The sequence below is a fragment of the Eumetopias jubatus genome, unplaced genomic scaffold (assembly GCF_037043125.1).
Source record: "Eumetopias jubatus isolate StellerSeaLion01/CBP00866 unplaced genomic scaffold, mEumJub1_p1.0 scaffold_1, whole genome shotgun sequence".
Lineage (NCBI taxonomy): Eukaryota > Metazoa > Chordata > Mammalia > Carnivora > Otariidae > Eumetopias > Eumetopias jubatus.
The window spans coordinates 42,408,266-42,436,150 of NW_028274807.1; the positions used below are offsets into that span (position 1 = coordinate 42,408,266).

The 27,885-nt window shown below is 38.3% G+C and overlaps 1 protein-coding gene across 1 annotated transcript in view; it reads left to right on the forward strand.

Annotated features, from left to right (window-relative positions):
* The first annotated feature begins 227 nt into the window (after window positions 1-227).
* The window catches only part of NSUN3 (NOP2/Sun RNA methyltransferase 3), a 58,717-nt gene continuing 31,059 nt past the window's right edge, over window positions 228-27,885 (forward strand). The window contains exons 1-5 of the mRNA XM_028115161.2: window positions 228-388; window positions 1,185-1,294; window positions 11,192-11,535; window positions 20,012-20,166; window positions 21,110-21,231. Coding sequence (XP_027970962.1) covers window positions 377-388; window positions 1,185-1,294; window positions 11,192-11,535; window positions 20,012-20,166; window positions 21,110-21,231 — 743 coding nt within the window. The 5' untranslated portion in view covers window positions 228-376. The remainder of the gene's footprint in view (window positions 389-1,184; window positions 1,295-11,191; window positions 11,536-20,011; window positions 20,167-21,109; window positions 21,232-27,885) is intronic.

Genomic DNA, 27,885 nt, shown 5'->3' on the forward strand with positions numbered 1-27,885 from the left:
GTGGCAAAGTTACAATTATTTTTACTGAACCATCAGCACTCAGCAAACCACTGTTCAGGGCAAGGCTTCACTAGAAGCTCCAGCCACTCAAGCTCCACCCACGGGTCTCGCTACGCCCTCAGGAGTAAGCACCGCCTCCACCAGGCGCCGGCGGAAGTAACTTTGTGCGCGCGTGCCTCTCGCGGGACCTACACCTCTTTTTGGCGAGATTTCGACGACAGGGACAAAGCAGTATCTCGCGGGAAGTTGAACCGGAAAAGCGACGGGTGGAAGTGAACGCGGGTAAATCTCGGATGTGAGGCTGTGCTTTTGATTTCCAGGAGGTTTTAGATGCTCGGTGGTGTAGACCTCTTGTTTGGCATCTCGCGGCGGGATCATGTTGACCCGGGTGAGGGCTGGCACTCGATTGGGAGCCTCTGACTGAGTCACTTTAACGGGCCGAGGTGGCGAGGGAGGGGGTCGGGATGGGGGAACTTTGCGAGCTGTTGGTTTCTTTGGCTTCACAGTCCAAAGTCCCAGAGTAATGCTGAACGCGCGAACGCCTTCTCGTGAGCGTTCTCTGTCGGTTTCTCCCAAGACTCACCTGCGCCCCCCGTAATTAGTCTGTTATCCAAACGGCAGACCTGAATACCTCTTCCCTTAAGCTTTGGGCAGAATGCAAGCTCCACAGGGCCTGAGACTGTTGCTGCTCCATTGTGGGAGCTTAGAACAATGTTACATAGTAATACCTCGCTAAACTTTGGATGAGTAAATGAAATAGAATTGCAAGGAAGTTTCCACAGGAAACGAGTGACTTTTTTTTTTTTTTGAAATAACCTTTTTAGAATAATTTTACATTTACAAAAAAGTTGCAAAGATAATACTCACTTCCATAGGCTTTTCACTCAGTTTCCCCAAATGTTAACAACTAGAGTGACTTATTTAATTTTGTTCCTTTGACGTAGCTTCTGTTAAGTCCACTAATTTTCAACGCCACAAATCCTTTAACCTTTGCTCTATTTGAGCAATAATTATTTGAAGAAACCCTCTTTTTTCATAAATACAGTTTTGTTACGTTTGAGGTAATGCTCCCTTGCAAGAACTAGTAATAATCGTAAAACATGTTCTTAAGAAAAAAACCCTGCTAATTTGAGGGTTAATTTGTAATACCAGATTGTGTCAACAGCGTTTTCTTGTCATCATAGCTGAAAGCAAAATCAGAGAGGAAGCTTGCAAAACAGATTTGCAAAGTTGTATTGGATCATTTTGAAAAACAGTATTCCAAAGAACTTGGAGATGCCTGGAATACAGTAAGGTTAGTATAATTCATCTCTTGATGCTTTATGATAGAACACGAAATAAACCCTTTTGGGGGAGGGGTGCTGTGAGTATAAAAGATAAAGGAATCTAAATCTGGCTGCCCTTTTCCTACAGAGGCTACAGAAGAGAAGAACTGTGAAGAAATAGATGGAAAATCATAGGAAAATGAAAAGGGGAGAAAGAAAACTTTGTAGTAATAGGAAAAAATTGTTATGGCCTTGCCTTAAGAGCCATTGTTTTGATCTTTGAAACGGAATGCCCACCAGTTTGACAAAATTAATTATACTGTAACAGAAAAATTTAAAATTTTTGAGGGTATTTGACTAGTTTCTGAAATTCAGAAGGTAATAAATCTTTAAAGCTGGCACAGGTCTGTCTTAGCTAGAGTCACTTTATTTGGTTATCATATTTCTTCCCTGTGTTTTTGGCAGGCTGTGTTTTGAACACGTGTACACACACACAAATTCTTTGAATGTATTATTGAAAATAAATGTTTCATGCATAGAAGTAAGTGAGATAAGTTTGATTTGTATGTTTAGTGATTTTTGCCTTTGGTCAGAATGTTATTCCATGGGTTCTTTACATTGAGTTCCTTTTCTCCAATTTTTGTTTAAATTCTAGTTAGTTAACATATAGTGTAATATTGGTTTCAGGAGTATAATTTAGTGATTCATCACCTATGTATAACACCCAGTGCTCAGCACAGATACCCATCACCATCTAGCCCATCCCCCACCAACCTCCCCTCCAGCGACCCTCAGTTTGTTCTCTATAGTTAAGAGTCTCTTATGGTTTGCTTCCCTCTCTTTTTTTTCCCCCTTTCTCTGTGTTCATCTGTTTTGTTTCCTGAATTCCACGTACAAGTGAAATCATATGGTATTTGTCTTTCTCTGGCTGAACTATTTTGCTTAGCATAATACATTCTAGCTCTGTCCACGTCATTGCAAATGGCAAGATTTCATTCTTTTTGATGGCTGAGTAATATTCCTGTGTGTGTGTGTGTGTGTGTGTGTGTGTGTGTGTGTGTATACATATCTTTTTTTTTTTTTTTTTAAGATTTTACTTATTCATGAGAGACAGAGGGAGAGAGAGAGAGAGAGAAGCAGAGGGAGAAGCAGGCTCCCAAGGAGCAGGGAGCCTGATGCAGGACTCGCTCCCAGGACTTTGGGATCATGACCTGAGCCGAAGGCAGACGCTTAACCATCTGAGCCACCCAGGCGCCCTATATACACATCCTTATCCATTCATCAGTCGATGGACATTTGGCCTCTTTCCATTATTTGGCAGTTGTTGATACTGCTGCTATAAACATTGGGGTGTATGTGTCCGTTTGAATCAGTATGTTTGTATCCTTTGGGTAAATTCCTAGTAGTGCAATTGCTGGATCATAGGGTAGTTCTATTTTTAACTTTTTGAGGAACCTACACACTGGTTTCCAGAGTATGGCTGCACCAGTTTGCATTCCCACCAACAGTGCAAAAGGATTCCCCTTTCTCTGCATCCTCACCAACAACTGTTGTTTCCTGACTTGTTAATTTTAGCCATTCTAACTGGTGTAAGATGGTATCTCATTGTGGTTTTGATTTATATTTCCCTGATGATGAGTGATGTTGAGCATCTTTTCATGTGCCTGTTGGCCATCTGTATGTCTTCTTTGGAAAAATGTCTATTCATGTCTTCTGCCAGTTTCTTAACCGAATTAATTGTTTTTTTGGGTGTGGAGTTTTATAAGTTCTTTATATATTTTGGATACTAACCCTTTATCAGATACATCATTTGCAAATATCTTCTCCCATTCTATGGGCTGCCTTTTAGTTTCGTTGATTGTTTCCTTGGTTGTGCAAAAGTTTTTTGTCTTGATGAAGTCCTCATAGTTCATTTTTTCTTTTGTTTCCCTTGCCTACATGGAGTTCTTAACATAGTTCCATTCCCCGTAGAATACAGAGAGCAAGACAGTCCCCATATCCAGTTTGCCTGCAGTCTGGTGTTCCTGGGGGATAGGCGGCTAGTTAAAACTATATAAACCATTAATTCCATAAATATCCTGATAGGAATAGGCAGGAGAACCTTCTTAGTTAACAAAGCCTGAGGGTGCCAGCAAAGACCTGAGGAGAAGCCAGGCCTTGGTGACTTAACAGGAGTTACCTTAGCAAAAAAAAAAACAAAAAACAGATAACTTAGGCTGAAAGAAGAGGGTGCTTCTGAAGCTAGGGTGCAAAAGCCCAGTACAGTTTGCTCAGTAAAAAAAGATTATGTAGCTGTAGACAATGGAATTTAGTCACATTGTTGTCTTATTAAATCCCTTCTTAGACCAACTCAATAACACTTTCTCATTTACAAAGGACAGCTTTAAGCATTTCTTTAAAACAGATGAAGTATTGGCTGATAATAAAGTCTGAGGTGGTTCTGAGATAATTTTAGGACAAGTAACACTGTTTTAGGAACTTGTAAATACTGTAATATGAAAAAGTAGTTTATGGTTGTGGTTTCTGTTTCAAAACTAGATTTTAAAATGGATGTCTTCTGTCATAGAGAAGAAAGAAGGATGATAGTGAAGTGTAATAAATTCATTATGTTTTTGTATGTAAAGTTACTCACATAGAATAGCCAAACAACCACATACCTACTGCATGCTTATTATGTGCCAGATGGTATTGGCTTTATGTGATCCTCAGAACAAAGCTCTGAGGTCTGTTTCCCATTTTTCACGTGATGAAACTATAGAGTTTAAGTAATTTCCCAAGTTTACTTAGCTAGTAAGTGCCGGAGCAGGGATTTGTGTCTAGGCTTTCTGGTTCAAGAATTTCCACTGCTAACCCCTAATCTCACACCTGTGGTGTAATTAGGCATTCATGGATAACTTAAAAAAAAAAAAAAAAGGTTTTAAAAGGTATATTGTTTTCAGATTTTATAGTAGTCTGGCTACCCATACCCTGTAATGAGTTATGTTTCTATTTAATGTGCTCAGACAGATTTGTAAATTATTGTTTGACCCCAAACAAAATGAGCATTGAACCTCAAATCCATTTAATTAGCTGTGCCTTCTGCTTCATCTACCTTTTTGTTGGGTTTTCATGGTAATTTAAGTTTTGCATAAATGTGCTAAATTTGCCATGGGCAAAATAAAGGCTGAGATTAGAAAGTAGTCTGAACATGGAAGATGGCATGGGGAAGAACATATATATATATATATATATACACACACACATATATATATATATATATTTAACTTTTATTTGGAAGACATAATGTCATGCTTTCAGAGTCTGTTTACTTCCAGGGAAAGGTGAGTGCATTGTTTTCTACCTAGAAAGGGATTTACTTATTTTTAGTTTCCTGTCTTATCTAAGACATTTAGATAGTGGGGAAGATTTAGTAATTATTTAAATTTATTGTTTTGTAATAACCTTTTTTAAAAATTACCTTCTGAGCAAGCCTTTAAAGTTGTTCACAGTGGGTTCAAGTTTTGCTCTGCTCATTACCTACATTATCTTTCAGGTAAGCCCGTTCATGGCATGACTGAACTTCCCTCAATATGCTGCCATCTCAAGCTGTGCAGTCCCCTCTAAGCTTTGTTACATTCTTCTCAGTATTTTCTGGTAACTTCGCTTAGTTTGGTACTAGGCAATCTCAGAAGCATACTATTTTTCCCTTCTAAACCTATGTTGTCATTTGCAACTTGCATGTTTTTTCTCACTTGTTGAAGGTATCACCATCAGTATGTTTCCTCTTTTCTCCTCCACACCTTCAAAGGTAAAGAATGAAACTTAATTAAAAATAAGTCTGACATTTACCCTCAGCTCCTGGGAGGTTATCTCTAAGCCCTTGGAATGTCCTGCCTAGAGTGACTTTGTTTACCTGGGGCATTGGGACACACTGGAGAGTCTTAACAGCGTGATTTGTGGTCGGGGCTGTGGGCCATGGTATCAGCTTGGCTTCCCACCTCTGAGCTCTAAAGGACCTGGAGAATAAAGATGAGCCAGTTGATCATGTTTGTGTGATTGGGGCCCAATAAAATCTAGATGCCAAGCTTTTGTTGAGCCTTCCTACTTGCCAGTATTCCTATGCATATGGTCACACATTGTTGCAGGGAAAAGTTGTCCTTGCCCATGATTCCACTGGAGAGGACACCTGGAAGCTTCATGCTTTGAATTTTCCTGTGCTCTGCACCATGTACCTCTTACCTTGACTGACCTTGACAGTTTGGGGGCTCCAAAACTATGGACTGCCATACACCACTACTCTGCCTCCATCAAAATCTAAATGCCCACCAAATGCTTTTCCTTCTTCCTGAGAAATTTCTTAATTTGGATTTCATTTGTATCCCCTTTTTTATTAGTGTTTCTCAGTCCATAGTCTCTCATGGTTCGTCTCCCCCTCCAATTCCCCCCCTTCATTTTTCCCTACTATTACTGTTTTTAAACAATTCTCCATCAAGCTGTCCCATATACCCTTGACAAAATTAGTTCTGCCTTTGTGTTTCCATTGCATTTTGTTGATAACGGCTATTGTAATTCTTTCACGATTGTGTTGTCATAATTTATTAAGTTATTTTTTCTGACAAGGGAGGGTCTTGAAGAACCAATACCTTAAGACTTGAGCAAGTCATCTACTTACTCACAAGTTAGTGTTTATAAACCAGGCACTGTTCTAACCACTGGGAATACAGAGATGGATTATATATATTCTGCCCTCAATATATATGAAGGGAGGATTAATTGGAAATCTTTATATGAACTTTGGAAATTTTGTGTGCACTTTGTAGAAAGCAAAGCAAACAAAAGAGCCTCAGTTAAGTCTGGCCTGTTTGTAAATATTTTTTTATTTAGACACTCTTCTCCAGAGTTCACATAGTTGACATATAGAGGGGAAAAAATATAGCAGATTGCATTAGCAGAATCTGTGAACGGGATGGAGTGGGGTGGTTGGAGAAAGGAGAAATGAACTAGTATCTCTATTTCTATTTTGTCCCTTATGTTAGCTTTACACAAATATTCAACCTTAATTTGTGCAAATCCCTGTGAAGTAGTAACTTTTAGCCCCTTTAAAAGTCAGAAGTTAAAAAGTACCAATTTTAATGGCCAATCCAGGCCTGTGATTGAATGAAAATAATAACATCAAATAACATTGTCCAAATCATTATACAATTTTTTCAAGGGATATGTGTGCACAGGCAAGTGACAGCAATCAACTTCCAGATTTTCAGTTTTCATGTATTCTCTTTCACAAAATTACTCTGATCCTTATGTGCCTAAGGGAGTACTTATTCTCCTTTCCCAACCTGACATTCTGTTGTCTTTCTCCCACTTTACAAAAAAAAGGACACATTTTCACCATCCTGATTCTTCCACATTGCATTTCTCCAGGGTGACAACACCTCTACCTGTCAGAGACTATTGGAGTGTCATTTTAAGGGTTGAGAAAGTAAATGACTAATGACTAACAAATTCTTTGACAGGTGAGGTGGTTTCCAAGTTTTGCTTTTAACAAAAAAGTAAAGGAGCTCCAGTTGAGTTGTCAACTAACAGGTCATTTAAAATATTTTTGAAGATAGATCATTAAGTGATTTGGGAATATAACTCAGAAATAGAAGTCAAAAAGAGAGACATTGCTGTAACAAAATATATTTAATTCTTACCCACTTATTTAAGTGAAGGTTTTTCTCAGCCCTTGTAAGAATACAAAACAGGAGTATAGTTGATTTGGACCCTGACTCGGTATAGCCCTAGGTAATATTCATCTCTGGATATATGGGGACCAGGGTCAGGGGGAAGCTCATTTCATTGAGATCCATTTCCTGACACTTTTCCTTTTTATGTTTAATAATTATGAAATCTATGGTAAATATTTTGATCAACTTTATACTAATAATTTTACTGATAACTGAATCCAGAAGTTACCATTTTAACACTTAGAGATTTAGGCCATAGTGAAAACAAATTTAGTATATATATGTGTGTGTGTTTATGGCAGAGAAGTACGATAGGGTAATAAAAGATTTCAAGCACAAAAATCTATTAAGATAAAGTTATATGGGGAAATAGAATGTAAACAGAAAAAGGAACTGTAAAATTTTCACCTGTTCAAGAAGAGTCAGTCCATGAATTTTTAAATGGACAATGATGGGTTTCAAAATCACTCTGGTATTTAGGTTCCACTGGATGCGTTTTAAAAAATGGTGTAATTTATATTTTAAAATGTCAATTTTTATAGTATGCTGGAAGTTACGTTCTTAATCTGTGGTGAAGATTTTGATGTCAACTTAAAACGTGCCAGAGGGTACATAGTTTTTTTCAAAATGGTCAGTGGAGGTACTAGCAAACATCTTCAGGTCACTGATCTTGTGGGTCCCAATTCTGCTAGCTGCTGATTTACTTGAACTTCTGTCATTGAAGACCAGTAAGTGGAACAGCTTCAGACCCCTCATGAATCTTCAGAGGAGTCCTGGAGTGTGGTGCCTGGTGAGTGTCTTCTTAAGGTCCTGTAATGTACACTGCCAGTATTGTCTGCTGGGCTACTTGTCCATCCATTCAGAGCTTTGGACTTGAGCAGCCATTGGCCTGCCAGCCCCAGGGGCATCATCCGGCCAGTGCACTGGAGTGTTAGAGTGTGTGTGTGTGTGTGTGTGTGTGCGCTAAGGAGGGGAAATCACTGGTAGTTGGGTGGGATGGGGTGGGTGGGGTGCTGAGACCCACATTAATATGCAGTTTTGCTTTCTCAGTGGTAGGAAGCACCAGCTTGAGCAGTCCCTTCATCAAGTGGTCCTATTGCAGGTGCTCAGGGCAGCGTGTATCAGGCTATTACCACTGTTAGGAGCATTCGGAGGCCAGGGCACTGACACTAGGCGAGGGTTGGAGTGAAAATTCTCTGCCTCTCCCCTGTGGTATGCCACTAGTGCTACAGTACCAAGGTCTCACACTTCATTAGACTTTAAAGTCAGCCAGGTTTTGAATCAGGTATTTCTGCTTAATAGTGATAGAACCTTGGGTGAGTTGCCAGATTTCTGAAAGCTTCAGTTACCTAACTTCTAAAATGGGGGTAATAGCTGTCCTTCACAGTTGTGATTGTTAAATGAGCTAAGCAGGCAAAATGCATATTGTAAACAAATCCATAATTTTTATTATTAATATCAGGGTGAGGTGGAGCAGGTGGATTTGCTTGTAGGTAAAATGGTTTCCCTGAGGAGATAAAGCCTAAATCGGCCTCTCAGCAGAGAGTAGGGGAGTCAGCCAGGCTATAGGTGGGCCATTGTAGGTCACAAGAAAGGTCATTTTGGGCAGAGGGAACAGTTTATCCTGAGACTGGTAAAGGCTAAAGAAAACTTGTTCCAGGAAGTTCAGGGACTTAGTAAGGCTGCATATAGGTTAGGAGGAGTCAGAAAATTTGTTTAAGCAAGTTCTTATTTTATCTAGTTGTTAAAGAATGAGAATAATTTCTGAAGATTGCTGACTCACTCTGCCATAAGTATATGTTGTTGTTGTTTTTTTTTCCAAGATGTATTTATTTGAGAGAGAGTGAGTGCAGGGAGGGGCAGTTGGAGAGGGAGAGAGAAGCTTTAGCAGACTCCTTGCTGAGCTCCCCATGTGGGACTTGATCTTAAGACCCTGAGATCATGACCTGAACTGAAACCAAGAGTCAGATGCTTAACCGACTGAGCCACCCAGGGGCCCCAATAAGTATATGTTTTTAAATGCAATGAGGTTTTCTCCCCTAGAGTCCTTCAGTGAACTTTATCATATTATATTTGACCCATATCATCCGCCATGAGCCACACCAGACTACTTTTAATTACCCAATGCACCGTCCTTCATACGCCTGTGCCTGGGCTATTGCCTTTGTCCTTGGATTTCCCTTCTCATTTTGTCCTATGGTATTCCTCCTTATCCTTCAAAATTTAACATATTGTATAATACACAAAAATAGTGTTCCTAAACTAACATAACATACAATAAGGTTAAAAGGAAATATGCAAGATAAATAACCTTTACTAAGGAATCTGAAAATGTGACTAAATGGAGAAACATTGTAGTCAGGGTTGGAAAGACTAAATACAATAAGGATGTTAATTCTCCCCAAATTTACTGCATTTAATATAATTCTAGTCAAGGTTTCTGTCTATCTACACAAATATTTTATAAATTATTTTTTAACTGACCCAACTGATTCTAAAGTTCATCTGAAAGAATAAACATTCTAAAATAGCTTTGGAAATTCTGAAGGAAAAGAAAAGAGATTTGCTCTGTCAGATATTAACCAATTGAAAGTGTCCTACCTTTGTTAGCTAAAGGAACAAGGCGCTCCAATCTGTATTAATTAAATTATGTTTCTTATTTCTCTGTTAAATGAGTCAACACCCTGGGTAGATTTTCATCCAGTTTGGAAGGGTAAGGTTAGGATAGACTGAAATAAAAGTTAGAGCAGTGACATTTGCAGATCTCCCCTTTGGGTCTGTTTTAATGCAGTGGTTCCCGAAGTGTGATCCTGAGGATTAGCAGCATTATCATCACTGGAGAACTTGCTAGAAATGCTAATTCTCAGGCCGTGCTTCTGACCTACTGTATCAGAAAATCCTGGGGTAGGGCGTAGTAGTGTTTTACAGACACTTGATGCCTGCTAAAGTTTGCAAAGTACATTCTTAAAAAAAGTTGTCGGGCGCCTGGGTGGCTCAGTTGGTTAAGCGACTGTCTTCGGCTCGGGTCATGATCCTGGAGTCCCGGATCGAGTCCCGCATCAGGCTCCCTGCTCGGTGGGGAGTCTGCTTCTCCCTCGGACCCTACCCCCTCTCATGTGCTCTCTCTCTCTCTCTTTCAAATAAATAAATAAATCTAAAAAAAAAGTTGTCATCCTCCAAAATTCCTAAAACAGACACACTGGGCTCCTCTGTTGGTGGACCATCATAGTAAGAGGCAGTGAAGGAGAAAGCAGTTTCACATATTAGCCCCCAATTGAAATTCACCTGGCACAATTCCAGTCGCAGGTGTTACATTTCAATCCAGCCATTTCTCACCTAGGCAACTCCAGGGTGAGTAGCAGCTGGGATTTGTTTAATTGACCATGGTTAATGAGGCTCCCAAATAACTCAGCTAGAAAGGTGAGCTTGTAAATAAATATTTCCTGCTATATCATCTGTCAGTTGATATGAGCTTCTGACTGTTAAGAGATCTGTTGGACCGAATAAAAAATTAGGAAAGAGAATCTTCTGGTGAAGGCGGGAGGGTGGGGGGGTGTGCGGTGCTGTCAATCCATAAGTGATTTTTAAACCATCCTTGGTTTTGTATCATCTGAACCACTGATCGCCTCATTAACTCTGTTACTGTATAGTTCACTATAGTTTTCCATACTTTTATTTCATGAGAGGAAGACTTTAACACGCACTCTTTAAATACCCTTTAATGATAGTACTTTTCCCTCCAATATTAATAGTCTCAGGTTTTAAATTTTGTCTTTTGAAAAACATTTGTGCAAAGTGATAGACTGACATCTCTTTTGATGTATTCAGAGGTATGTAAAGACAGGCCATGTGTTTTTGGCAAGATGTTCTGCAGGAAGGTCCGGACTACTAGGCGCAGGTGAGGCATTCCCCTCTGATGCAGAAATTTAAGGGGCCCCTAAAACTCAATAATCAAATAATACTTTAATGGGCACAATTCATACAAAAGAAAGAAAACCCATGATGAATAAAATACTAAAGTTTTAAATAAAGGCAGGATCGTAACAGTGGTAGGTTGAGCCATATTGGAGCCTATGGCAAAAGGGCAAAGTCAGTGATAACTAATCCTGACTGAAAAAAATCACAGGTAAGTGTGAAACTAGGACCACATTCACTTGATTGGTAATATAAAATTGTGTTTGTATATATAATATTAATATTCTTTTGTTTTTCTATTTCTAGGGATATACTAATATCTCCATCATGCTGGCAATATGCTATCCTTCTTAACAGATTCAATTATTCCTTTGAACTGGAAAAAGATTTACATTTAAAGGGCTATCACACACTCTTTCAAGGATCTTTACCCTACTATCCTAAATCAATGAAGTGTTACCTTAGCAGAACTCCAGATAGAATGCCTTCAGAAAGACACCAAATTGGAATTTTAAAAAAATACTATCTCCTGAATGCTGCCTCTCTTCTGCCAGTATTGGCTCTGGAATTAAGGGATGGGGAGAAGGTTCTGGATCTGTGTTCTGCTCCTGGAGGCAAATCGATAGCTCTGCTGCAGTGTGCTTATCCAGGTAGTGTGCTTTTCTTTCAGTAATTGACAGCTTTTAAATATCCATATATTACAAAATACTTTTAAAGTATATGAGAAAAAGTGTAAATTGAGTTTGCAGACTTTGAAAATCTGAAAAAAACAGGACAGTATGTCGAATGGAAATTTTAGCTAAGAAATCAGTGTTAATTTTTTTTTTTCAGCTACATACTAGCAGATAATTTTGAACAAAACTACCACATTTTGTAAACCTAAATCTGTCAGGTATTATGAATCCTGATAAGCCAATAATAAAGATGTTTTATTTTATCATTGACTTTTATACTTGAGAGTCTTGTATTGATATCTCATTATACTTCTGGGCAACAAAATATAACATTTAAGGTCATTTTTTGTATCATTAGACCATAAGGTTATAAGACAGTTCTGTCCGATACATATATAATGTGAAGTGCATATAAAATTTTAAATTTTTAAGTACTCATTAAAAAAAGCAGAAGCAGTTGAGATTAATTTTAGTAATACATTGCAACCCAGTACATCCAAAATATTATTTCAACATGTAATCAAAATAAAAGTTATTAAAGAGATATTTTGCATTCTTATTTTCTTACAAAATCTTCAAAATGGGCATGTATTGTACAGCACATTTCAGTTTGGACTAGCTACCTTTTAAGTGCTCATAGCCACACGTGGCAAATGGGTATGATATTAGACAACGCAATTCTTTTTTTTTTTTCTTTTTTTAATTTTATGTAGTTGACAGAGAGAGAGAGAGAGAGCACAAGCAGGGGCAGCAGCAGGCAAAGGGAGAAACAGGCTCTGCACTGAGCAGGGAGCCCAATGTGGGGCTTGATTCCAGGATCCTGGGATCATGACCTGAGCCAAAGGCAGATGCTTAACCAACTGAGCCACCCAGCCTCCCCTAGATAATGCAATTCTAAAAGACTTTTTAAAAAGTTTTTTGGAAGTAACTTATCATTACCATTATTAGTATAAAAATGATGACATGTATGTAAATGTACATTTTTATAAATATTTGTTAAAAGTAATGAGTCAACCAACATTCATCATAAATTATTTTCCTAATTAGATAATAAGACTTTTTAAAAAATTATTTCAGATTTCCCTGGGGAAATATTACTTATAGGTTGGTAAGACAGGGTTCAGCATCAGTTCTGTCTAGTTTCTGTTTATTTGATGGTTTTTATAAATGCAGATGCTGTTGTTTATTTTAGATAAGATGATGGAAATGGTACGAATTGTGTTATAGTAGTTTCACTAAGCTCTTTAAATCTTGAGTTATGACCCCAAAGCACAGAGATATTTTTCATCAAGCATTATTTTAATGATCTGTTAGGTGAGCACTCTAGGTCCGCTTTTGATTTTGTTGAAGGGAAAGGGTTACAAACCATCTCAATTACAAAAGGCTACTTTGCCTAGTTGTTTAATTCATTCACTTTCTTAGCCAAGGTACCCATGTGTTTAATTGCCTTTGTTTGGTGCCATGTAAATTTCTACACCCTGGCACAATTTGCTGTAATAAGATTCTGGATGAGTGGGAAGCATGCTCCTCAGTTATAAGGTTGGTGAAAGGTCATTGTGAAAGAAGATTCCCTGACCAGAGATGTTCTTTAGGAAGTTGATGATTTGAAAATTGATTCTTTTAAAACTATCCAACTTTGCTTATTATCCCTTAGAAAGTTGTTATGTATCCCTAGGGCATGCATATCCCAGTTTGAAGACTGCTAATTTATATCTTCCTTTGAGAGCACTCCCTGTTGAAATATATTTCAAAAACTTTGATGAGAACTGTGAATCCAGTTTTACTAGGCACTGGTACAAATATATCAGTTAGCTATGTATTTAGGAGAAAACATACTCTGTGTTTTAGCATTGTTATTAAAACTTATTGAAGCTTGCTGTATTTTTTAATGTAAGAAATCAGAACAAAAGATAGTTTAGTAAGGTTATTATTTTTGTAATTTGAGCTGAAGGTTTATGGAATCGTATTATAAGGAGTATTTTTACTTTCATTCTTTTTGTGTTCTTTGACAGTATTTTTATTTTGTTACATCAATTTTGAATATAGAATTTTTAGTATTGTAAAAAAAATGGAAGAGAAATATTAAATTTGGGTACCGTGTTGAAGAGAGAGCATTTTAATCCTAATTAGGCTATAAATATTTCACATGCTTATGATAGGGAAGGTGATTTGATTAGGAATACAAATGCAAACTGATAATATTCTAGGAGTTTGAAGTGGCGAAGAATCTTCCTGTTCTTACATCAAGGGCAATGAACTACAGGCAGTGTTCCAAGTAAAGAAGCTTTTCATCTAAGTAGGACTAATGATAATGGTTTAGTAAGAAGTACAGATGTCTTCATGCTGATGCTCAAAGCCCAAATTAGGTTAGTTACAGTGCTTGAATTTGGAATGCAGAAGCAATGCTAAAATAAGCTTTTAAAAGCAAAACCTAAAATGATGGCTGCAACTAAATGTGCATTTATACAACAAATTTCTTTAGATTGGTACTGGCCTTTATTCTGGGCCAAGAGGCTCATAGCTTTGAATGACTAGAAAGCTCATATTTTAGGATGATTAAAGAAATTAGTTTATTTCTCTTTTGGTCCAGCTGCTCCCACCTGTTAGCACAGTGATGGATTATCCATTTTTTGTGGGGTTTTTTTGTTTGTTTTTTTGTCAACACAGCCTTTGTTATGTCCTGGTCTTGACAGAAAAAGAAAACAATTCTGATTCTAAATAGGAAGGCATTAACATACTAAGAATGATGCAGCTTGATGGAGTGGCTTATTCAACTTCCTTGCTGAGGGCTCTGTCCTTCCATGAAATTTTCTTTGCTGTCAGTGATACCTTTTTGACATCTAGTTAGCCTTTGGTGGTAGAAAAGATTTGAAAGACTCCTTGCTTTACTGAATTGCTTTTATCCTGCTTCCTGCGCCCTTAGGCCTCCAGGCCTTTTGCACACCCTATGGGTATCACTTTCCTCCCCCTCCTCCCCTGCTAACTTTTTTGTTCATTCTTCAGGTTTTCACTCAGGAATCAACTTTCCTAGAAAGCCTTCCAGAACTCCCTGCATTTGATGCATTTTTTATTTTGGTGGTAATAAAAACATTTCGGAATAACCTAGTATTTGTCGAGGACAGTACTAATCACATTGCATAAATCTGTGTTTTCAAACATTTTTTAGTAGTCTTTGCTTTCAACACTTACGTTTTATTTCTATTTATATATGTGTTTCTGAAGTCCTAGGGCTCTAAGAAACACAGTGTGACTATCACTGATGTATATGATCTTTAACCCTGCAGCACCATTGGTTGGGCATTATTATCCCCACTTTAAAGCTGAAACCAAAACAAAGAGAAGTTAACCTAAATTGCCCTAGATAAGTGACAGAGCTGTGGCCTGAACTCAAGTTTTCAGAAATGTGCACTTGACTGTTTTGAGGTCTCCTGATGTCACTCAACTACTGACTTGTCCAGCATCCTCCATTAGATAGCTTCTTGAGAATAGGAGAGGTTCTCACTTATCTTTGTGTCTGCAGCTGTTAGCACCGTTTCCAGTTCATAACAGGTACTTAGTAAACCAGAATCTTGAAGTGGTTGTATTCTCAGATGTATTTTAGTCTGTTGTCGACCATGTTTTAGCAAATCTGTTGTGAAGTTTTAAGATTGCTCCGGATATCTCAGAGAACCTTATCATTAGCCTTCATATCACTTCTAATGTATGGACAATATCATTATTCCAGTTTTTACATTGAGGGGGCATATAATTCCTCAGATAATCATAATTATGGCATCAGTGATAGTCACACTGTGTTCCGTAGATAATTACTCCAAGGAGTAATTAACAGAACTGAAAATAGGCAGAATTGAGTTTTTTCCAAGTTAGTTGCACCAAAATAAATGAATGAAACTAGTAGCCCAATATCTTTCCATGGACCAAAGGCTGCCTTACACAGATGTAAAGCCTCAATAACTTTTTCATATATTTTTTAAATTCACTCCCTTTCCTGCTTAAATGAAGAAATACAAAGATTTGGTTTATTTTTGACGATTTAAACATGAAGTTAATTCTTTTTCAATGTAGTAAGTCTTAGTATATATATGAAACTTGGGTTGTGATGTCTTATATTACATATTTTAAAAAGTTTAACCAGTCTAAGACAATTTCAAATAAAATCTACATCTAGGTCAAACAACATTATAACATAAAACTATATTTTAATGAAGTTATTTTAAAGTGCTGAATTAAGAATCTTGACTAAAGCTGTAATTAATGAAAAGCTGACCTGATTTTCAGTTTTAACAGTTTAGATATTCTTTATTATAATACTATGTTTCAAATCAACTCAGCCACATTAGTGAGCACGTACTATGTGTGCAAGGCTTTGGATGGTAGGTGTGGAACTGTGAAAGATGTAGAAATAACTAAGATTTTGGTTCCTTGTAGAATGACAAACTAGGTCTCCTAACCAACCCTCCTGCTGAAAACAACTAAAAAATGTAGGATATAATATTAAAAACAGAATCTTTAAATGCATTGGTGATCTCCAAATATTCAGTGACCAAAATCTAAGAGATAATGGGAAACTAGAAGATCAGTTGAGCATCAAAGCCAGCTTTTCACTTGTGAGCATTTGCTTAACCTGAAAAACTTGCATGTTGATTTTCATTTCTTCATGAAAATGTGGGAATAAAAGACAAAGCCAGAGCTTGCCCAAGAGATAATCTAGGAGGTTAACTTACAGAAAGCTGAGATTCCAAAATAGTATACCCTCCATGTAAGGTAAACTAAGAAAAAATTGTCCTATCCCAAGGAACTGAAAGGAAAACTGTCTATTTTCAATTTTGATGATGGAGGAAGAATGGAAATACCCTCTGAAATTGTGTAAGCACAGCTAAGCCAGTGTAGACCATTATAGTGAAGTTGCAGAACATTGAAAATAAAGAGAAGATCCTCCTAAAGAGAGGACAGATAGTTTATCTTCAAAAGAGTAGAATGAGGATTGACCTTTGAGGGTAACAGTGGAAACTAGCATTCAGAGGAATGATGTTTTCAGTGTCCTAAGAAAAGATGACTAAAAATCCAGAAGTATATTCACCAAGATATCCCTGAAGAACGAAAGTGAAATGGACATTTTTTTTTAGACGAAGAGAGAATATGTTTGTCACCAATGATTCTGAAAGATGTGTTTCAGGAAAAGGGAAAGCCATTGTAGATGGATGATAAAAGATAACAAGAAGAAATGAAGAACAAAGAAGATGGGAAATATATGGATAAATCTAAAAGTCATTGACTATAGAAGACAATGATGATGATGTTTTGTGCAGTTAAAAAATGTAAGCCCAAATAAAACCCAAATATGCAGTAACAGCATCTAGTTTGGGAGGGAGAATTAAAAGATTCTTACATCTTTTAGGGAAAATGGTAAGGTTGACTAACTTTATATTTTTTTACATAAGCATGTTAAAAATTTTAAGTTTACATATGCATGTTAAAAATAATAGAAATGGAATATAAAATATTTAAACCAGAAAAAGGGAGAAGTGGAATGAAAAATAATTAAGACATGGGTCTTTCCTTTGAGTCTCTTAGTATCTGATGAGGACAAGGTGTGACTTTGGGGAGCTTTCTTGGCCCCAGTTTATGCTCCACCACAGATGTCTTTGGCTTCATCTTTACTCCCACTCCTTAAAGGCTTCAGACCCTTGAATTGTTTCCAGATTGGAGAAACCCTAGAAAAGATTCGTGCTGTTCCTGCAGTTACCTGCTGCTAATGTTACTACTGCCACAAATTGAGGAGCCTCCAGATAGCTTCCAGCTTACACGCAAAAATCACCACACCTGAGTGGTTGCTGTTAACTGGCCTTGGGACTCTGGCTTGCCTGTAGGGGCCAGATAGCACAAACCTGAACTGTGTGGAAGTTATCAACTCTTGGAATGGACTTTAACCAATGAGAGGCAGGAGACAGAAGATGACAGCAGATTACGTGTTCTTCCTCCTTACTCCACTAAACCCCATAGTTTCTTCCAAGGCTCAGCAATTTCAGACTGTGGACATATCCTGAGAGATGACCAGTGCTGTAGCCACCTTGATTACAAACCTTTTTATATTTGTGCTCCATCTTTGTATGATTTACTTCCTTTTTTTCTTTCACTCTAGTTTCTGTTTGGTTGCATCTCCTCCATAACATTAACTTTTGCCTTAGGTCATTTTCTAGTGATTTAAGGTTTTTAGACAACTGTCCATAAGCTGCATTAGCAAATCCTCTAAAACCCCTGAAGTAAACACATAAATTAAAAAGGAGTGTACTACCTGTGTAAATGTAGCTTTAAGGTGATTTCTTAATCCTTTCCCCCCCTAACAAAATCGATGCCATCTCCTAAGTGCCTTCCATATAGAAATTGTGGTGCGGTGGTAGTAGAAAGGGTAAGCAATGCACACGAACATCTCTCTTGAGGTAAAATATGGTTAAGTACTATAGAAGTGGTTCAAAGTATGTATGAGAAGTGGACAAGTCAGTCAAATTTGGTGGAGCACAGAGTATGTTGGTAAAACAGTGGGAGGTTAAAATTGAAAGGTTGTCTTGAGGTCTCATTATCGCAGACCTTGAAATAAATCAATAGTTTGAACTTTATGATAGGAAATCATTAAATGTTTTTTTTTAAGATTTTATTTATTTATTTGAGAGAGAGAATGAGATAGAGCATGAGACGGGGGAGGGTCTGAGGGAGAAGCAGACTCACTACTGAGCAGGGAGCCCGATGCGGCTCGATCCTGGGACTCCAGGATCATGACCTGAGCCGGAGGCAGTCGCTTAACCAACTGAGCCACCCAGGCGCCGTCATTAAATGTTTTTAATCATGAATTGACAATCAGAGAAAACATATGGATAGATATATCTATAGAGAGAGATATGTAGATGTATATATATTTATACATATATATTGGAGCAAAGGGTTTACAAAAATATTTCCCCCTCTGAATTACAAATTTCACCTTCATGTAGTTCTCTAGCTTTGTTTCCCTGGTAACCTGACAGATTGTCACTACGTTTCCAGGCAACATTACTCATGATAAAAAAGACCCTGACAGGTAAAATGCATGTGCACTGGGAGAAAGATTAAATAAGCCCCAGAGACCCAAAAGGGATGCCCTGATTGGGTCTTCCTGAGTGCATTGATTCTTGTTCCTGGGCAGTCCTCTTGTAACTGGGCATCCCTCATGGGGATCCCGAAAGCTGTGCCTATGAAGTTGTTAGAAGAAAGGTTGTCTTCTGTGGGACATGAAGCTTTTAAGCCAGGACAGCTCCTACATCTGCCCAATGTGAATGTGGTAGATCCACAGAAGTGGCCAATCGTTAAGTGCTTGTATACTAGGTTGAACATAGAGTGCCAGTTGTGGAAAATAACTAAAATATGTGGGGGAGAAGACAGGAAGAATGTTTTTTTAAAGATTTTATTTATTTATTTGAGAAAGTAAGAGTGAGCAGGTTGAGGAGCAGAGGGAGAAGCAGGCTCCCTGCTGAGCAGGGACCCCCCCCCCCCGCAACGTGGGGCTCCATCCCGGGACTCTGGGATCACGACCTGAGCCGATCGCAGCCGCTTAACTGACTGAGCCACCCAGGAGCCCCAGGAAGAATTTTTAATAAGGTCTGTTTGTACAGATTTCTCTTGGCCCTGACTCCCCATCTCTGGTGATAAGAATATTTCTTCCCTTCTGGTGTAGGGAGAGTATTTTTCATACAGGATTCCATCTCCTTTTAGGAAAAAAAAGGAAGGTAAAAATGCCCTTCCTGTATCTGCTATTCAAGTGCCTTTAACTGAAAATAATCAACATGCCAAAGTGGCATATTTTGGAGAGGCATGTTCTGAATCCTTTTACTAGATAAAATCCCCATTTTACACATGAGGAAACAGACTTTTTTATATGAAGTCATGAACATTTTTTATTAACATATAGTGTATTATTCGTTTCAGAGGTGGAGTTCAGTAATTCATTAGTTGTATATAACACCCAGTACTCATTACATCATGTGTCCTCCTTGTTACCACCTTGTTACCCCATACTCCCCCCGCCCCAGCAACCCTCAATTTGGGAAACAGACTCTTGAGAGCTAAGTAACTTCCCAGTTACGGGAATTACGACAGTTCATAATTTGAGCGATGTCTTACTAATACCATGAGGTATTGGTTGTATAGCATATCTTTAGGAATCCATAATTAAATTTGAATGAATAAATGGTCAGAGCTTCTGACAGGCTGTGTAGGCAAGACTATTGTGAATGTTTTGTGTGTGTGTGTGTGTGTATTGCTGTTTTTAAAACCTAAGATGATCATAATATTTACCTCTGTGCTCTATTTCTGCATAATTACGATGAATTGATTTCTTTCTGAAATTTATTTGATCAAAAGTGGAAATTTAACAATTCCATTGCATTCATTTTAAAACTTTTTAATCCTTTATGTTTAGGTTATCTTCACTGTAATGAACATGATAGTCTGAGATTGAGGTGGCTGAGGCAGACATTAGAATCTTTCATCCCACAGCCTTTGGTAAACGTAATTAAAGTGTCTGAATTGGACGGCAGAGAAATGGGAGATGCCCAGCCTGAAATGTTTGACAAGGTATAGTTATTACATTGTGACAAACTGATGGGCTCCCAGTGATACCACTGTTATGTTGCTTTGTTTTGTTGTTGTCTTCCATCTGCTTCCAGACATAGCCTGATACAATTTCTCAGTACTCTGGGAAATTTTGATAAAGTGAACAAGGAAGCAGTTTTCATTTGATGGTCAGCATGATTCAAAGGAAGCGGTAACATTGGGATTGGGGATTATTGAATTTTTTTTTTTTTAAGATTTTGTGTATTTATTTGACAGAGAGAGACAGCAAGAGAGGGAACACAAGCAGGGGGAGTGGGAGAGGGAGGAGCAGGGAGCCCGATGCGGGGCTCCATCCCAGGACCCTGGGATCATGACCTGAGCTGAAGGCAGACGCTTAACGGCTGAGCCACCCAGGTGCCCCTATTGAATGTTTTTTATTTCCAGGTGCTTCAAAGATACTCAGGAAAAGAGCAGATATTATTTGGGTCAGTGCACAAGTATGTACACTATATAATTGCTTTAATTTGGTAACATTTCATGTCAGAGTATGACAGTTGAAGAAAAAGAACATTTCAGCAAAACAAAATTGAAATATTAGTTCTCAAAAATAAATGCTGAGAATCCAGAAATATAGAATGTCTGTTTAAAACAAGTAACTTTTGTAAAAGTTTTTGCTATAGTCCTCAAGAATATGAAATATGAGTAGACATTAGTAGACTTTTAGCCCTCCTGTTCCCTCTCCCTGCCAAAAAACCAAACACTGAAAGTGCACAGGAAATTTTCCTCTAAAGTATTAGTGAAGAAATGTCATGAAGAATTTACCATAGTATATTTTTGGTTTTAAAAGAAATGTCTTTACTTACTAGCTGCTTATTGTCATGTTTTACATAGCTTCTCCATGTATTTTGCATCTGAGACTGTATTTTCAGTGCATATTTGCATTATATAGCCTTTTTTTCTCTAGGTGTTAGTTGATGCTCCGTGTTCAAATGATCGAAGTTGGTTGTTCTCTTCTGATTCTCAGAAGGCAGCCTGTAGGATAAGCCAAAGGAGGAATTTGCCTGTTCTGCAGGTAGAACTCTTAAGGTGAGGGCTGTTAATACAAAAGTTATTCTGGTTTCTAATGTAATTTAAATAGGCATGACAAATCATGACACGGGATTCCCCAAATGGAGGGATTTCTGTGTAGGTGTTGATAATTATTCCTCCAAAGGCTGTATCCAGAAAATTCTTAACCTCTTTCCTTTCAGTTCTCATGCTATAAGACCCCACTGCCCCCTCCCCCACCCCCTCAATGAAATGTAGTATTGCTGTGCATTGTCTTTTAAAGGATACATGTGATTTTACTGTGGTTTAAAGTTGTTTGCCTATCAGGACCGTCTCAAACCTAGTGTTCAGCACCCTGTTCTTTCACCAGAACCTGAACAGTTACCCATAATAGTAGCTTTGGACCAAGATGTATGTTTTTGGTAATGAATACATTGTTTTGGTTGAGTCAGCCTCCTAGGAAGTTGTGGTTCATTGTTAGCACTTATCTCCCCTTGAAGAATTTTCCAGGAGCATGTGACCACCAAGAGATACTTGGTTTTCTTATGAACAGAGGCATTTTGGGACATTCTGTCCTGGTTTCAAAAGAGTTTCTACTTATACTCTACTCCCAAGTAATTCCTGTTGTTCAGTGCAGAACAAAAATTCTCTGGAATATTTTAAAATATGACTTAATGATGTATTATCACTTGTTACCTCTTACATGTGGAATGATAATGATTAACATTTTTTACGCACTTCTGACAGCATGGTTTACTTCCAGTTTCTGATTGATACACAACAATGAATACATGCCATTACCTAAGTAGTACAACCAACTAATATGTAGTCTTGTTCTTGTACCAGATTATGAAATCATCTCATATGGCTATTCTAGGTAGTACCTACCAGAGGGTTCTTCTAAACGTTACTCATCTGGCAGTTAAACTATTTATATGCTTCCGTTGTCAGCCTTTCATCTACTAAACCCTAAGATATTTTGAAAATTTTATACCACCTTTACCCTTCTACCTTTTGGATTATTAGCTTTGGCATGTTGCATAGATCCTGCTATAAGACTTCTTTCTCACCTAAATTTTCTCGATCTCGCTTCTTAGTTAATTATTCCAGCTACTCTGGGCCTTGCCATTGTTAACCTTATACCTTGTAACAGACAATAAGTTTTATGATGGGTTATTAGCGCTGTGACCTCTAATTTTTTTTTAAACTGTGATCAAGCAACCAGGCTTTCTGAGAATATCATTTTTCTTTCTCTCTCATGAAAAATCCTCCCTTCACTTCTTTTTCTTCCTGTTCATTACCAAGCTTTCTGTGTTTTATATTCTATTGCTTTTCCTCCCATTTTGTCTCAGTTCATTGTAATCTATTTTCTGTTCCCTTTATTCTTTCAAATTTATGCTTGTTAAAGTTACTAAAGATCTATTAAATTGACAAATATTTTTCAGTTTTAATTTTACTTGATATCTTGATAGCATTTAAAAAATCTGTTTTATTTTGTAACTATTACAAGGAAACATTTTCATTGTAAAAAGCTCAAATAATAAAAATGAAGCAAAAGGCCCTTTTGGTCATGGACCCAACCAAATACCAGCTTTCTTTACTGAGTTATCTGTTGGACTTGTTTGGTGGACTTGTGTGAACTTAACCAAAACAAAAAAATTTCCAAACTTTTTCTCTAGGGATTTTTACAATTATGTGTGCATAGAGAAATTCATTTAAAAATAACTGCTATCACTGTGTATATATTGTTCTGAAACTTGCTTTTTTTGTACTTAATTTTTCTTAGTTTTTTGCTTATAGATTTACTTTGTTCTCTTCAACTTTTGTGAAATATTAAATAGGGTCAGTCTATCATATTCTATTTAATCCTCTATTTTTTGAATACTTACATTAGTTTCCTTTTTTTTTTTTTACTTTTACAAACCGTCCTTTAATTTGTCTCATTGGACATGATACTAACATTTTTATTGATTAAATATCAAGAAGTGGAATTGAAGATCAAACATTTTAGATATATTCTCTAAAATAGCTATACCAGTTTATACTTTCTATTGCATTTGACTCTGTTGACTGCATGTTCCCTCTTTTTTTTTTTTTTAAGATTTATTTATTTGCGGGGGGGACAGGCAGAGGGAGAGAGAGAGTCTTAAGCAGACTTCATGCTGAGCACAGAGCCCCACACAGGGCTTGATCTCACAACCCTGAGATCATGACTTGAGCTGAAACGAAGAGTCGGAGACTTAACCAGCTGTGCCACTCAGGCGCCCCTGCTTGTTCCCTCTCATAGTATTCTCTTCCCTTGATTTTTGTGATCATATGCTTTCCTGGTTTTCTTCCTACTTATTTTCTTAATTTACCCTTAACCACCTCATCCCATAATTTCTGGGTTTCCTTAGGCTGCTGATGTTGGCTCTCTTCTCTATTTATCTGATAGCTTCAACTGATACAAGACGCTATCTCCCAAGTATGTATCTAAGCTCAGATCTTTCTCCCTAGCCTCAGACCTTTATATTCAGTTATCTATGACGTATCTCCATTTGGAAGCCCCTTGGACACATAAAACTCAGTTTGTCAAGAGAAGAACTTATAATTTCTAATGCTTTTCTGTCCCTCCCCAAAATCAATACAACAAAAAATCAAATAGAAACCCCACTAATCTACCTCCTTTTTTCTCTCTTTTGTATCTCAGTAATTTCCATACCATTATACATTTGCCTAAGTCAGAAATCCATCTCCAACCCCCCTTTCTCTTGTACTCAGTCAATTGCTAAGATGTTTCAGTTGTACCTGTTCCATATTTTTCAAGTCCATCCAGTTCTGTCCATCCTGAATAGCCTAACCTGAGCCACCAGCCTCTGTTATCTGAATCCTTGCAACTGTGTCCTAACTGCCTTGCTTGTCTCCAGGTGTGAGCTTCACTTCACTCTTCACGGTAAAGCAAATCTGATCTGAAATGTAAATCTGATTATGTCATTCTCCTTTTTAAAATTCTGCAGTGGTTCCCATTACCATTAAGATTTAAATTCCTTAGTATGATATTCAAGTCGTCTTTGGATATGGTTCCTTCTTACTTCATTTGCCTCGTTGTCTCAGGACTTCTCTTGCTTTGTGTTCCACTGGAGCAGTTCTTCAAACTCACCTTACAATGTCATTTCTGAGGCCAGGGCATTTCCTGTTCCTTTTGATTGAGAGTTCTTCTTACTCATTCTCCCCTTTCTCTTGGCTAACTCTGGATTCTTTAGAAATTAGCTGTGACTAGGGAGTGTAGGGTAGGCTTCAATACGAAGAGGTCAGGGATATTCCCTTCATGTCCTTACTTTCATTTAAAAATATTTAAAAATATATTGTCAGTTTCTTTGCTTAACATTTGCCTAGTACTTATCTCTCTCTTCAACAAGACTGTTACAAGCCCCATGGGAACAGGGATAGTCTTACTGTTTTTACTGCTAATACATAATTTGGTGTCTGGTATGTAGAAGGAGGTCAGCAAATAATTGTTTTAAAACACTAAATTACAAGGGCTGAGTACTTAGAATTTAAATCTGTAATTAAATTTATAGCAAAGTTACTCTCATTGAACACTGGGTTAGATCACCAGACAGCTGTTTTCTTCTCAAGCCGAGCCAGGCCCACACAGAAGCAACCATGTCTAAGGGACCTGCAGTTGGCATTGATTTAGGCACCACCTACTCTTGCGTGGGTGTCTTGCAGCACGGGAAAGTGGAAATAATTGTCAATGATCAGGGAAACCAAACCACCCCAAGTTATGTTGCCTTCACTGACACGGAATGATTAATTGGTGATGCCAAAGAATCAAGTTGCGATGAACCCCGCCAACACAGTTTTTGATGCCAAATTCCTGATTGGACGTAGATTTGATGATGCTGTAGTCCAATCTGATATGAAGCGTTGGCCTTTTATGGTGGTGAATGATGCTGGCAGGCCCAAGGTCCAAGTAGAATACAAGGGAGAGACAAAAAGTTTCAATCCAGAGGAGGTGTCCTCTATGGTTTTGATGAAGATGAAGGAAATTGCAGAGGCCTACCTTGGGAAGAGTGTTACCAATGCAGTTGTCACAGTACCTGCATACTTCAATGACTCTCAGCATCAGGCTACCAAAGATGCTGGAGCTATTGCTGGTCTTACTGTACTTCGAATCATCAACGAGCCAACTGCTGCTGCTGTTGCTTTATGGCTTAGACAAGAAGGTTGGTGCTGAAAGGAATGTGCTGATCTTTGACTTAGGAGGTAGCACTTTTGATGTGTCAACCCTTACTATTGAAGATGGGATCTTTGAGGTCAAATCCACAGCTGGAGACACCCACTTAGGTGGAGAAGACTTTGACAACAGAATGGTCAACCATTTTACTGCAGAGTTCAAGTGCAAACATAAGAAGGACCTCAGTGAAAACAAGAGGGCCGTTCGTCGTCTCCGTACTGCTTGTGAATGTGCTAAGCGTACACTTTCTTCCAGCACGCAGGCCGGTGTTGAGATTGATTCTCTATATGAAGGAAATGACTTCTGTACCTCTATTACTCGTGCCCGGTTTGAAGAATTAAATGCTGATCTGTTCTGTGGCACCCTGAACCCTGTAGAGCGAGCCCTTCGGGATGCCAAGCTAGACGAGTCTCAGATCCACGATATTGTCCTGGTGGGTGGTTCTACCCATATCCCCAAGATTTAGAAACTTCTACAAGATTTCTTCACCGGGAAAGAACTGAATAAGAGCATCAACCCTGATGAGGCTATTGCTTGCGGTGCCGCTGTCCAGGCAGCCATCCTTTCTGGAGACAAATCTGAAAATGTTCAAGATTTGCTGCTGTTGGATGTCACTCCACTTTCTCTTGGCATTGAAACTGCTGGAGGAGTCATGACTGTTCTCATCAAGCATAATACTACCATTCCTACCAGACAGACACAGACCTTCACTCCCTACTCTGACAACCAGCCTGGTGTGCTTATTCAGGTGTGTGAAGGTGAGCGTGCCATGACCAAGGATAACAACCTACATGGCAAGTTCGAACTCACAGGCATACCTCCTGCCCCTTGTGGCGTTTCTCAGATTGAAGTCACTTTTGATATTGATGCTAATGGTATCCTCAATGTCTCTGCTGTGGAGAAGAGCATAGGAAAAGAGAACAAGATCACCATCACTAATGACAGTGGCCGTTTGAGCAAGGAAGACACTGAGCGCAGGGTCCTGGAAGCTGAGAAGTACAAAGCTGAAGATGAGAAACAGTGGGACAAGGTGTTTTCCAAGAATTCACTTGAGTCTTATGCATTCAACATGAAAGCAGCTGTTGAAGATGAAAAACTTCAGGGCAAGATCAATGAGGACAAACAGAAGATTCTTGACAAGTGCAATGAAATCATCAATTGGCTTGTTAAGAACCAGACTGCAGAGAAGGAAGAATTTGAACACCAGCAGAAAGAGCTGGAGAAAGTCTGCAGCCCTATCATTACCAAACTGTACCAGAGTGCAGGGGGCATGCCAGGAGGAATGCCTGGAGGCTTCCCTGGTGGTGGGGCTCCTTCCTCTGGTGGTGCCTCCTCTGGACCTACCATCGAAGAGGTTGATTAAGCCAACCTGAGAATAGGTCTAGCATTGTTCCACACAAAATATTCGAAGGACCCAAATTTGTAGCAAATTCCATGGCAGTTTTAATGTTGAGCTGCTGCAGTAAATAAACTGGGCATTCTTGATACTTGAATATGGAGTACATGCAAAGGGAAAGGAAATAAACATTGTACTTTATAAGCACTATATTGTTAAGTGGAAAATGGAATGTCTTAAATAAAACTATTTAATTGGCACCAAAAAAAAATTTATAGCAAAGTTAATCTGCCAAAGATGATAAATCACTATTGTGCTATGTAGTAATTAGACATAAACATAAAGCATTTCTGTAATTTATTTTGATTAGTATTGCTTTTATATAACCAAAGCATGGTTTTAGTTTCAGTTTAGTTTTTTTCTCTCCAGTTAATACATTTCTCTTAACTTAATTTAGCATTTCAGTCATCGTCGTGAATGTCACGCATTTATTTATTTATTTATTTATTTTTAAAGATTTATTTATTTGAGAGAGCAAGAAAGAGAGAGAGCACACGAGAGGGGGGAGGGTCAGAGGGAGAAGCAGGCTCCTCGCCGAGCAGGGAGCCCGATGTGGGACTCGATCCCAGGATTCCGAGATCATGACCTGAGCCGAAGGCAGTCGCCCAACCACCTGAGCCACCCAGGCACCCGAAGGTCACGCATTTATATAAACCTCACATAGGCACCTACTTATGCCCTAACAACTATGGCTCTTCCTTAGTGGCCACTCCGCTCTCCCATCATCTTATTTTCCAAAAGGAATGGCTTTAGCATTACATCATTTTAGTAGCATATTAACAAGGTGCAAAACTGACATCTCACTCACTACAGGTGTAGATTTTTATGTAAGAAGACGGGGAAGACCATCACCCCAGCCATCTCCTATTCTTTTCCTTGAGCAGCTACTCTCCATTGCCTGTCTCTGATGCTTGGTCTGTGGAAGAGATTTGGGAGCCATCTAAATAAAGTAGTTGAAACTTTGGGTCCTTTGGCTGTGTGGTTATGATGATAATGGGGAAAGAGTAGGACACCCACGCTATAGGCACAGAGAATGGTTCTAATCCCCTGACATCTACAAGTCTGGGAGTTGAAAAGA